The sequence below is a fragment of the Myotis davidii genome, unplaced genomic scaffold (genome assembly GCF_000327345.1).
Source record: "Myotis davidii unplaced genomic scaffold, ASM32734v1 scaffold290, whole genome shotgun sequence".
NCBI lineage: Eukaryota > Metazoa > Chordata > Mammalia > Chiroptera > Vespertilionidae > Myotis > Myotis davidii.
Window position 1 is genome coordinate 5,357,186 of NW_006285049.1, and position 12,655 is coordinate 5,369,840.

Consider the following 12,655-nt stretch of genomic DNA (forward strand, 5'->3'; position numbering starts at 1 on the left):
CGATTCATAACAGTAGCAAAATTACAGTTATGAAGTAGCAACAAAAATAATTTTATGGTTGGGGGTCACCACAACATGAGGAACTGTATTAAAGTGTCACAGCATTAGGAAGGTTGAGAACCACTGCAACCCGGGGGCAGGGGGCGTGCCTGCCAGCGCCCCGACCGTAGCCCAACTTTCCCCCTTGGATCGGGTGGGAAGACCCGGGAAGGTGGAGGCGACGGTGGCTCTTTTTGCTGTCGAGAGACGGAGAGTTTTTCCTTCTTACGGTCCAAGGGAGATTGTTACAGGATTTTGACTATAAAGAGAAAAATGCTGGCTTGGTTTTCATCTCCACTGAGAGTTTCCAAACTCTTCCATATTTTCTTCCCAAATGGGAACATGAAATACCTTCTGAAACCGCGAGTGTGGGGTGTTTGGCTCTTTTTCTCAGTTTCTGTCCCGGGGACCTGGGCCGCCCGACCTGCGTGGCCGCCCTTAGTTGCCGTGCGGGCAGTTGCATGTGCAGTTAAGCTGCCTCGCGTCCGTGTCGGAGAACGGGCAGCCTGCAAGCGCTGCCCGCGTCACGGCCAAATAATATATCCCGGGGTTACTCGAGATCGCTTAATGAGTTCCGCCAGAAACACAAGCCCTTCCTGTTAGCGGACGGCGAACCTTTCCCCCTAGCCTAGATGAACATGGCATTGTCTTCTGTTCTTCAGGGTCCTGGACAGGACCCTGCATCTGCCCTGCACACACAAACATAAACAAAATAGTTTCAAATCTGTTTTTATCTGTTCGCGGTGGTTTTGACATTTAAATATGTCATGATTTAACTTTGACGCTTGAGCCTTCTCGCAAGCACTGCTTTAAATACTGTAGTGGTTCGTGCTGTCAAGCGTGCAACCCAAGAACGAAATTGGAGCTTTAATGGGAACACAAGGGTTAGATTTTTAAGTAGGTATCTGCTCAGTGAGCTTATTCCAGCATTTGGGGGAATACAAGTTAGAAAAATGTAACCAGAAGTAAAAGCTTGAATGGGTTTTATTGGCTTTTTCTTTAGCCGAGATAGGATATCTTACATTTAGTGTTATTTCTAATGAGAAAATGTGGAAAATTGATAAAGGTGTTTTTGTTTATCATAAGCTTGAACTTGGAGTAGAAGAGAATGAAAGGTTTTCAACTTTTTTCAAAGAAGCAATAAAGGTATTTTTTCAAAATTGTAATTTGTTCATTATTGGGTTTGACTAATATATTCACTGCCTGTGTGATTTCTTTTTTATTTTATTTTTTAATTGATTTTAGGGAGAGGAAGGGCAAGGGAGAGAAAGAAACATTGATGTGAGAGAGAACATTGCTTGCCTCCTGTAAGCACCCCAATCAGGACAAACCGGCAACTTGGGTATGTGCCCTGACCCAGAATGGATCCCTGAGACACCTCCGGGTCTCGCTCCAACCGACTGAGTCACACCGGCCCAGGTTCATTTTGCTATGGAATTATCTAGTTAAAACTAGTTAGCATCAACATACTTTTAAAATATATTTATATTTCTTAGCTGTATACAGTGTCCACTGTGTTTAAATTACTGATAAGAAGAGAATGCTATGTACTCAGGATACTTTGTATTATAATTCGTTTTTCCTCACTTAAATAGCATTAGAAAGTATTAATACATAAGTATAAAAATAGGTTTATATTTCTTTATCTTTTCCACAGCAAGTGAAGATGTTAAAGATATCTTTGCCAGAGCAAGAAATGGAAAATACAGACTTCTGAAAATATCTATTGAAAATGGTTAGTTAAACATTTTTATATATTGCTTATCCGTGGATTACTGGGTGTTAGATTTTAAACTTGTAAGTCATTGTCAGTGACTTGAACTATAAATATGTGAAGCAAGTTCAAAGCTTGCCTTTAGCCAGCTTGGATCCTGTACATTTTGGGCGTGTCCCATGGGCCTCTGCTTACCTTCTGAATTCTGAACTTTCAGTGAAAAAGAAAGATGTTTCTGGGAGGAATGGGAGAGGAAGAGAGAGATAGAAACATCAATGATGAGAGAGAATCAATGATTGGCTGCCTCCCGCACACCCCCTACTGGGGATCGAGCCCCGGGACGGGAACATGTGCCCTTGACCAGAATCGAACCTGGGGCTCTTCAGGCCAATGCTCTCTATCTATCCACTGAGCCAAACCGGCTAGGGGAAGAAAGATGTTTTTTGTTGTGACACCTTCCTCTTTTACTTTTTGTCTCGGTTTCTGCATGCCAATCCATTTCTAATGTCAGGGCTTCCACCTCTGGAATGGAAATCAGTAATGGGATTATCCAAAATACAGTTATTTGTAATAGTTATTCAGTAAAGTTAGTTTTGAAGTAGAGACAGAGGATTTCAAACTCTTCTGTTTTCTCCACTTGACTGCAATCGATGCTGAAGAAATGATTCCCCTTTCTTCTTTTGGGGAAACATTCTGAGAACATTACAGACTTTAAGTTGATCTTTCAAAATCTGTAAGCAGGGAAAATTTGGTTGGGTGGAAGAATATTTTAATTCTGCTAGATTTGAATTTGAACAATTTATTTTATAACTACTTAATTACAAATGAATAGGTTAAAATACATCATTAGCCCATTATTTTCATATGTCTCCTTTTTCCCCCATTGACCTCTCCCGCCCCCAGCACATGCCCCCAGTCCCCTATTGTCTGTGTCCATTGGTCATCCTTGTATACATGGATACAAGTCCTTTGGTTGATCTCTTACCCCCATTCCCTGCCTTCCCTCTGAGGTTTAACAGTCTGTTTGGTGCTTCCATGTCTCTGGATTTATTTTTGTTCATCAGTTTATGTTATTCATTATATTCCACAAATGAATGAGAGCCTGTGATACTTGTCTTTCTCCGACTGCCTTATTTCACTTAGCATAATGCTCTCCAGGTCCATCTCTTAAATGCCTTGAAATATTTTGCTTTGGAAAAATAACTTGCCCTCTCATAAACTGGAAGTAAATATAATTTGCTCTCTATTTTCTACTTATATATTAAAAAGGCTAGAATAGTTGAAAATATGCAGTTGTTTATATATATTACCACATTGAACAGGAATAAACTGAAAAGCAGCATATTTTAGAAATGCTGAGCTAAAATTTTAAACCATCATTTCTTAACTGACTAAGTAAAATGGTAAAGCTTGACTAATATCTCTACAGAAGGAAAATGACAGTTTCCTAAATCATTATTTTCTGGTTTTACTTTATTTTTGTCTGGAGAAAATTTTTTCAATAAGGATACTATAACAGATACTTCCATCTTCTCTTCATAACTGCTACTACTATGAATAGAATTTTATCATGTGACTATGCCACATATGGTTTGTCCATTCTCTTATTGATAATATTTTAAGCTATTTTCAGTTTCTGCTGTTATATAATGCTGCAGTCAACAAACGCCTTTGTATATATGTGCAAGAGATTCTCTATGCACAGTACATTTACACTTTTACATGATTCTGTCACATAGTGCCTTAAAGTGGAAAAATTTTAAATTTGTAGCATTATGGCCAGAAAGGAACTAAACCTGGTTTTATTTAATATTTCTTACTGTATAATTCATTGTTAATTTCAGAAATTATCTTTTGAGTGGTAGTACACTTATTTAAATATACTTTAATATATTAAGCATTTTAGAAAATATAACCACCCATTCTTCAGCCATCCAGCTCAACTATTTATGGTCATTTTTATCTTTTCCTTTCTTGAGTTTTTTAATAAGTAACATTATTTTAACCATGCTAGTCATAACATTTTTGTATCTGTTTTTAATACTACTTTATATCATAATAATTTTTTGTGTAGCACCCATTTTCCTTTCAACTTTTTGATGTGAATAATAGTAATCAGGAAATAACTAAATTTATTCTTCTATTCTTGGTTACTCTATCATTTGGTTTTTCAAACCATTTATGTATCTTTAAAAAATTATCCTTTATAGAGAAACTTGTGATTGGATCGTGTAGTCAACCTTCAGATTCCTGGGATAAGGATTATGATTCCTTTGTTTTACCCCTGTTGGAGGACAAGCAACCATGCTATATATTGTTCAGGTTAGATTCTCAGAATGCCCAGGGATATGAGTGGATATTCATTGCATGGTCTCCAGATCATTCTCATGTAAGTAACTTTTTTGTAACTTGTTTAACATCAAATGCTAGAATTCTTTTTCTGAAATATTTCTAGGCTAAGAGAAAGTTAGGAAGCAACAATCATTTTCCATAGAAGAGAATGATCATGGAGAAAATCCTTGGATTGGTAATGTGGAATTAGGAGTAATATGCTTAGATTCAGAAGTCTTGCCCTTGAAATCAGTATAATTATTATTGACTTGAACTTTAAAATCTGTAGCAATTATAAATTACTATGGACCTCTAAAGAATAAAGCTAACTACTTTGGTCTGAGAGTAATAATTGTAATAATTCTGAGAATTAATTGAACATTACATTAAATATTTTTAACAGCTGCCATTCAAGTGATACACGTGTTTTTTTGTTTTTGTTTTTTTAGTAAAGTTAAAATTGACTAAATAAAACAAAAGACAAAATTAATATATGGATAATACTAATGTTTTAAACAGTAGTTCTCTTGTTTCTTGTAGAAAAACTACAGTTTTCAAAGTTGTGTAGATATCATTCTCAAGAGTCATCCTCCTCTTTAATTTTATATATCCTGTCTGAAAGAAATACTGGATTTGACCATACAGGATTATGAAATGATTTCTGTTGGTTGACAATTTCTATTGGTTTTCCGTAGATGTTATTAGAGTCTTTAATTATAGTATATATTGTAGTTCTTTTCATTTATGTTTCCCTCCTATGGATATACCATAGGTATATCACATATATCCCCTGTATACCCCATGTATACCATAGATATGCCATGAATATTTGATCTTAATTAGTAATGTCTAATCTAGATTTGCTTTTAGTAATATGTCAGTAGCAAAGTTACTTCATTTCAGTTTTTTCTTCCTCATATTTTAAAATAGTGTTTTAAGTAGGGTTTTTTTTCTTGAACTCATCTTATACTTTTAAAAATGAGTAATTTATAAGAATTTAGATTGTTTTCCACTTTTTGAAAAGTATGACATAAATTAAAATCTGCCTTAATAACTGTAATAGTTCAGACAATGGTGTTATATTTATTTGTAGACACATACTTTAGCGTATTGTAGTCAATACAGTTTATTTTTAATGTGCTTGAATATTTTAATATATTCAGAAAGTGCTTTCTTTTGTAATAGATTTTATCTATAAACTTCTAAGCAAACTTTCACAACTTAATAGGTTCGTCAAAAAATGTTGTATGCAGCAACAAGAGCAACTCTGAAAAAGGAGTTTGGAGGTGGCCACATTAAAGATGAAGTATTTGGAACAGTAAAGGTATAAAACTTATACTTTTATAATTATACCTGATGGAAGAACTCCTAAGTAATGGGTAATTGATATGAATTTGGATTGATGAATCTGTAAACATAAGAATAAGAGAGAAAATATTGTTATATTTCATATGATAGTTAAATTATCTGAAACATCATACTTATCCTTTAAAAAATATGTTGGAATCTACTTAGACTTCAAAAACTAGAATATACCCTAGAAATGCTCTAGTTCAACCCCTCATTTAGTTCAACCATTTCATTTTAATGATAGTGAAATAGCCTCAGAAAAATTAGAGATTACTTGATAAAATATTTTTTAGATATTATGGACATTTATACCCAAGTTGTGAAAGCAGTAACTATTTTATTTAAATCAGAACATTGAGGCAGGTAAATTGATTTGATAGTTAATCGGGATAATTAGTGGGTTGATTATGTATTTTAATTAGTTAAATTATGATTAGGAATCTACTTTGTTTTAAAAGTAAATTGAAATATATTTTTTGAACAGGGTTTTCTTTTTTAATAGTGTTTCTTTGTTTTTGTCTAAAGTTTTACATGTCTCCTTTTTCCCCCAATTGACACCCCCCTTCTGCCAACCCCTAGCCATTCCCACCCTGGGCAACCCTCACCGCCCCAGTGTGAACAAGGTTTTGTTGTCTAGACCTTTTTTCTGGTTTAGAAAGCAATATAATCTGTTGTATAGAATACAAGAGTAAATGGATTACTTTGCTTATTCATCATTAATTGTAAAGTGGCCTAGTTTTTTAATTCTGCCCTCAGTCTTCCAAACCACAAAATTTTGATAAAAAGTAGACTTCTGGAATATTTTTTTCTTTGAAATAAGAACTTTTATTATTCTCTATGAATGATTATAGAGAAATTATGTCATTATAATAAGAATTCATAGTCTGGATATGTTGATTGTTAAATAATTATAGGGCAGGCTTCCCCAGCACGTTAATGAGAATTGTCCTTTGGACTACAGCATGACTGGCTCATCATGTGGCTGGCCATCACCACTAGCACACTCATAAAAAGACTTGGTTATTATAAAACTTTAGGAAATGAAGAGTAGATTCTCCCCTTAAATTTGGAACCTATAGAATAGAGGATTTAAAAAATAAGGAAAAATAGTAAAATTCTTGATAGTTTTATTTCAATGAAAACATTTTCTTTTCTGTTAAATTGACAATTTGTTCTGAGTTATTCCAGAGACTAACTAATAGTAGTGCATTTCTTTGCTTATAGGAAGATGTATCATTACATGGATATAAAAAATACTTGCTATCACAATCCTCTCCTGCCCCATTGACTGCAGCTGAGGAAGAATTACGACAGATTAAAATTAATGAGGTAAGTTGCCATTTTGAAACCGTAGCAAGCTTTTAAGTGATAACTAGACAATAAATAGGTTAGGTGGCTTACATTATTCTGTTTAGTTTAGAGACAAGCCTATGCTCAATGTGTTTTCGGGGAAAAAAGTTAAAAGTGAATATTAAACTTCACATCATTTTCATAAATAGCTTTCTTTTGTCTTTATAATGTATCTGACAGAAGAGTGAATCTCCCTTTTGGAAGCACAACTATTTTTAACTTTGTACTTTAGATACTAAGTAACAAGAAAAGTGTATGTTACCCATTTAGTGCAGGGAATACTGTATCTACTGATTTTCCTTAAAGCAGGTGTTTTTTTTTTATGTTATGTCAGGGAATAATGATGACTAAAGAGAATAAAATACAAATGCTATAGGATGTTAAAGAGTTCTAGAAGCTCTATAAATTTAACTTCTGTGAACACTACTTAGATGGTGTTTATATGTATATACTTATTTAGCATATTTGAATTAATAAATTCCATATTGTTTATCATTTTTTATGTGTTTACTGTATCCATTCTAAATAGAAGTTAGAAAAGCTACTGTATTTCTTCTGGAATTTATAGAAAAGAGCAAGTAAAAAAAAAGAACAAGTAGCAGAAACTACTATTCATTAGTCTAACAGACTAATAGGAGTAAGTCTGGAAAGCGATGGAATATTCTTTAACCTGATAGCAAGGATCTATTTTTATATTAACTCAGGTAATTTGAGTAGGTACTTTTATGTGATTTTTTTTTTACGAGTTTGATAGTTTGTTTTATTCCTTGCAATCAGAACCCAGAGGATCATATTGGGGTATGCATTTGCACATGTTCTATAATGTTTTCATTATCCAATATCATTTATGCTGTAGAATCTCCATTCATTTTTTTTTTAAAGTAAAACTTCTTTTTGAGTTTTTGTTGCAACACTGCAAATGAGACCCTATATAAGCTATCAGTTATTGAGTATAAAAGTCTTAAACATGCATTGAAAGCTTTCTTGAAGTACTCTTCTTCCAGTACATGTACACCCATGTTCTTAGTAATGAAAGCTCTGAATCTGGAACTTCTGCAGTAGTATACTTTGTTGAGCTGTGTGTGTGTCTTTGTATACTGTGTGTACTACTCCTTTGAATTCAGTGCATGGTGTTTGTGTTACATTTTATGTCTAGCAGAACAAAATAAAGCTCTATACATATTTTATATATATTTATATATATATTACTGTCCATAAATCTTATCAAGTAAAATTTGATAATTAAAGGTATAATATGAAGACACTTCAGAGAGCTTATGTAGCTCACTGCAGTTGTGCCAAACATAAATAAAAACCCCTAAGACCCCATTAACACTTACATTCACTCCCCACATTTTCATAAAGATGTGTCATGCACTGTGCATGCTGACAAAGTGCTAGCAGGACATTAACAAATGTGAAAAATTACTTGCTTTTTAAGTTCGTAGTGTTTTAAGTGTTCATTTTAATTACATTGAAATGGGCAAGGGTGGAATGACACTTTATAGAAGTGGGGTTTTGTTATATCTGCCATATGACACTGCTAAATGCTGAAAATTTATCTGTACATTAAATCTGTCATACTTAGGTACAGACTGACGTGAGTGTGGACACTAAGCATCAAACACTGCAAGGAGTGGCATTTCCTATTTCTCGAGAAGCTTTTCAAGCTTTGGAAAAATTGAGTAACAGACAGCTCAACTATGTGCAATTGGTAAGACATATAATGATTATTATGAAATGACTGCTCTTTTTGGTAGCTTATGGCTTAGAGAAGGTCTATTTTTAATAGATTTTCCAACTTTTTATTTGTTTTATTTGCTTCCTGATTATTCTTACCCATACTTTTCAACTATAAAAGCAATATATAATACATTCATGTGAAAAAGTTAAATCTGTATGTTTCCCCTTATCTCCTAGTATTTTAATTATCATTTTTAAATATCTTTGTATCTGTTTTAATGAGTATACTTTGTTTCTTATTGACAGGAAATAGACATAAAAAATGAAATAATAATTTTGGCCAACACAACAAATACAGAACTAAAAGATTTGCCAAAGAGGATTCCCAAGGATTCAGCCCGTTACCATTTCTTTCTGTATAAACATTCCCATGAAGGAGACTATTTGGAGTCCATAGGTATGTGACACATTGTTTTTAACATATTACTTATTTCTTGCCCAGAAGGCTTGTTTGTAGTTTTATGAGGTTTAGTATTTGCTTTAATTGATATGCTGCTAATTGTATTTATTGTTATTTTTTAACACAGTTTTTATTTATTCAATGCCTGGATATACATGCAGTATAAGAGAACGGATGCTGTATTCTAGCTGCAAGAGTCCTCTGCTAGAAATTGTAGAAAGACAACTACAAATGGATGTCATTAGAAAGGTAATTATCTACCTACTTATTTATGTAATTTATCTTATCAGTAGTTATCTAATGCCTACCTATTTATTTAAAAGTTGTTCAGTTTTTGCTAGATTTGTATTGCCTTTCCATATAGTTCATGATGTATTGTGATTTATAAATAAAAGTGTTTTCTTGTTCTCATCATAAATCCTTAGGATCTCCTCCACTACTATCATGATCCGTCTCCCTATAGATCTATACTCTCTAATATGTAGCCACAGCTATATGTGGCTACTTAAATTTTAATATAAATTAAAATTAAGTTTTAAAATTTGGTTTCTGAACCACACTAGCCACATTTTAAGTGCTCATTAAGGTTTGCATGGTGTACTTTTCATTTTGCATTACTCTTTATTAATTTCTTCTCTTATAGATTGAGATAGACAATGGGGATGAGCTGACTGCGGACTTCCTTTATGAAGAAGTACACCCTAAGCAGCACGCACATAAGCAAAGTTTTGCAAAACCTAAAGGTCCTGCAGGAAAAAGGGGAATTCGAAGACTAATTAGGGGTCCAGCTGAAACTGAAGCCACTACTGATTAATATCATTATATTAAGTGTTACAGTACTAGTTTTTTAAAAGTCCAACTTTTAGTACAGGAGAACTAAAATCATTCCATGTTGATATGTAGTAGAGAAGAAATTTGAACTTTTTGAAAAATAGCACTTTTCACTTCTGTGTGTTTTTAAAATTAATGTTATGGAAGTCTCATGATTTCTATTTTTGAGTTAAAGCTAGGAAAGGGTTCAATATAGTGATGTTTAATTTTGTCACACTGTTTTCAGAGTGATGATTCCACACTGTCACAGAATTCTTCAAGTTTTATACAGTTGGGCCAATTCCAGAAAGTCTAATGTCTGAAAGTAAGATGTACTTCCTATTACATTTAGTGAGACAAAATTTTTTCTTTAAGGGAGAAAGGCCTTAAAATATTCGTACTAGTTAAGGATTATGTAATACCTTAATCAATAAAGAAAAAAAAAGAATCAGGTTAGATTATTTTCTAAGCTGAAGATTAGTGTGCCTAAGAAGAGGTGGAAAGTTGCTTACTTTGAGGAGCAGGCTAACTCTCAGAATGGGATCATGTTTGCAACTTTTAGAAACAGTGCTTTCTTGCAGCAGTCTTCTATTTCACTTTTTGATTTTTTAAATGGCATTAAAATTCAGAAGATCAGCTCACTCTGAAACCTTAAGGCTACAAGATATTTTCTGTACTGCAGGATTTCTCATGTCATTGAAAGACATGTTTATACAGCTTTAGTAAATTCTCTTTCTAATGCTTTAAAAAATTTCTATTTCAAAAGTAAGTCATTTCATTGTAAGTAGTGTGAGGCCAAATATTTACGTTCAATTGAATGTAATATAATATTAATATAATTCCAAAGCAAATATTTAAAGTCAGTAATACTGAAAACATCAAGATTGATTTCTCTACAAAACCATATATTTATAGGAAAATTGTGTTCTCTATCATTTTTGAGCAAATATTCAGATTTAATCAAACTGTTTTAAAGTCCCAGTACTTGGCCTAACACAGATGAACACTAAAGAATCTTGTTTCGATTTTTATCTTATTTCAAGACACATTTAACTGTTTTCCAAAGCGTTGCATTTTTATCTACAACCTACAGAGATTTTTGAGCCTCATTTTTCTTTGATACTTGAAATAGAGGGAGCTAGAACACTTCATCATGTTTAATCTATTAAACCTGCTGCGAGAGCCATAACTTGGAGGTGTTTTCTAAATAACTGTGGGGATCCAGAATTTAGAATTTTTTGATCTAAACTTTATGCTGCGTAAAACAATATCAGAAATGCACATTTCATAGTATAAAATACAAAACACTCACTTTTACACATTATTACCTAAGGTAATATATGCACCTTTCAGAAATTCGATGTGTGTTCAAGTAAAGCATATTAGAGTAATTATAGGTTGACAGATTTTTTCCTAGAATTAAATAAGTATTTGTGTGGGGTTTTGTTTGTTTACAATTAATCAGACTATTATGTTTGTGCAAAATAATCAACAGTAATGTTGCACTTGTTTACTAAAGATATATTTTAAGTTGTTTCATGGGTGCACACATAGATACAACATACACACAAATTCCTGCATTGAGAATCCTGAAGCTGTTGTTTTTAGTCAGGAAGATTGTTAACCTGTCATAAAATAATTTAGCAGTGAATATTTTTCTGTACTATCCATGTGCAATTATACTCTAAATTCCACTACACTACATGAAAGTAAATGAACATTCCAGAATATAGATGTGATTATAGAGTCTTAAAACTAATTATTATTAAACCAATGATTGTTGAAAAATCAGTGATGCATTTGTTATAGAGTGTAACTCATCGTTTACAGTATATTTTAGGTGGTGTCATCATAACAATAGAAGGTGAATAACATATTCCCAATAAATTTATATAGCATTGAAGAATTACGTCTTCTGTGGACATTTTATAAGTGCATTTTATATTGCAATAAAACATTTTTCTCTTTAAATTGTGTACTAAGTTGGTTTTCTAGTATAACCTTTTTTAAAATGTTTGGACAATTCTACATAATGCAATGCCTTGTGATGATAGGTTAGAAATCCCATTCATTTATTCATTTGTTAATTAACCTGTCTAAACCAAAAAGGACTTTAAGTAGTTTAAAACCTATGCAAGTTGAATCAAGAGTGCTTCATTTAGATGAGAACTTTCCCCTGCTGCAGCAATCGTGGAAATGCCATGAGTTACACATTCCCATTGTCATAGAAACACCCAGTACAATAGGGCAGCAACATACTTGATAAGCTCTTAAGGAACCAGCTTATTCAAATACTAGAGACCCGGTGCACAAAATTTGTGCATGGGGAAAGTGGGGGATCCCCTCAGCCCAGCCTGCACCCTTTCCAATCCAGGACCCCTTGAGGGATGTCCAACTGCCTGTTCAAACCAGCAGTTGGACATCCCTCTCAAAATCGTTGACCGCTGACTCCTAATCGCTCACCTGTCTGCCTGCCTGCCAGGTTGCTCCTCATTGCCTCTGTGTGCTGGCCTGATCGTCCCTCACTGCCCCTCTTGCCAACCTGGTTGCCCCTAACTACCTCCCCCCGCCCCCGCCAGCCTGATCACCCCTTACTGGCCTCCCGTGCTGGCCTGGTCACCCCCCTCTGCTGAGTTGGTCACCCCCAACTGCCCCCACCTGCCTAGTTGCCCCTCACTGACCCCCCCTTCTAGCCTGATCGCCCCCAACTGCCCCCTCCCTGCCAGCCTGGTTGCTCCTAACTGCCTCCCTCTGCTGGCCTGGTTGCCCCATGCACCCTACTATTCAGTCGTTTGGTCATCCCTCACTAACCCCCATGCCAGGTAGCCATCTTGTGAGGGTTAATTTGCATATTGCCTCTTTATTATATAGGATTGAATACACTCTGTAATTCTGTATCAAATTCATTCTTATTAGGG

General features: G+C 34.2%; 1 protein-coding gene across 1 annotated transcript in view; it reads left to right on the forward strand.

Annotated features, from left to right (window-relative positions):
• Nucleotides 1-11,708, forward strand: part of TWF1 (twinfilin actin binding protein 1) — a 15,226-nt gene extending 3,518 nt beyond the window's left edge. The window contains exons 2-10 of the mRNA XM_015558557.1: nt 1,155-1,185; nt 1,697-1,774; nt 3,964-4,142; nt 5,313-5,408; nt 6,659-6,763; nt 8,373-8,498; nt 8,774-8,924; nt 9,055-9,176; nt 9,571-11,708. Of these exons, the coding sequence (XP_015414043.1) occupies nt 1,155-1,185; nt 1,697-1,774; nt 3,964-4,142; nt 5,313-5,408; nt 6,659-6,763; nt 8,373-8,498; nt 8,774-8,924; nt 9,055-9,176; nt 9,571-9,741 (1,059 nt within the window). The 3' untranslated portion in view covers nt 9,742-11,708. The remainder of the gene's footprint in view (nt 1-1,154; nt 1,186-1,696; nt 1,775-3,963; nt 4,143-5,312; nt 5,409-6,658; nt 6,764-8,372; nt 8,499-8,773; nt 8,925-9,054; nt 9,177-9,570) is intronic.
• Nucleotides 11,709-12,655: the final 947 nt, after the last annotated feature.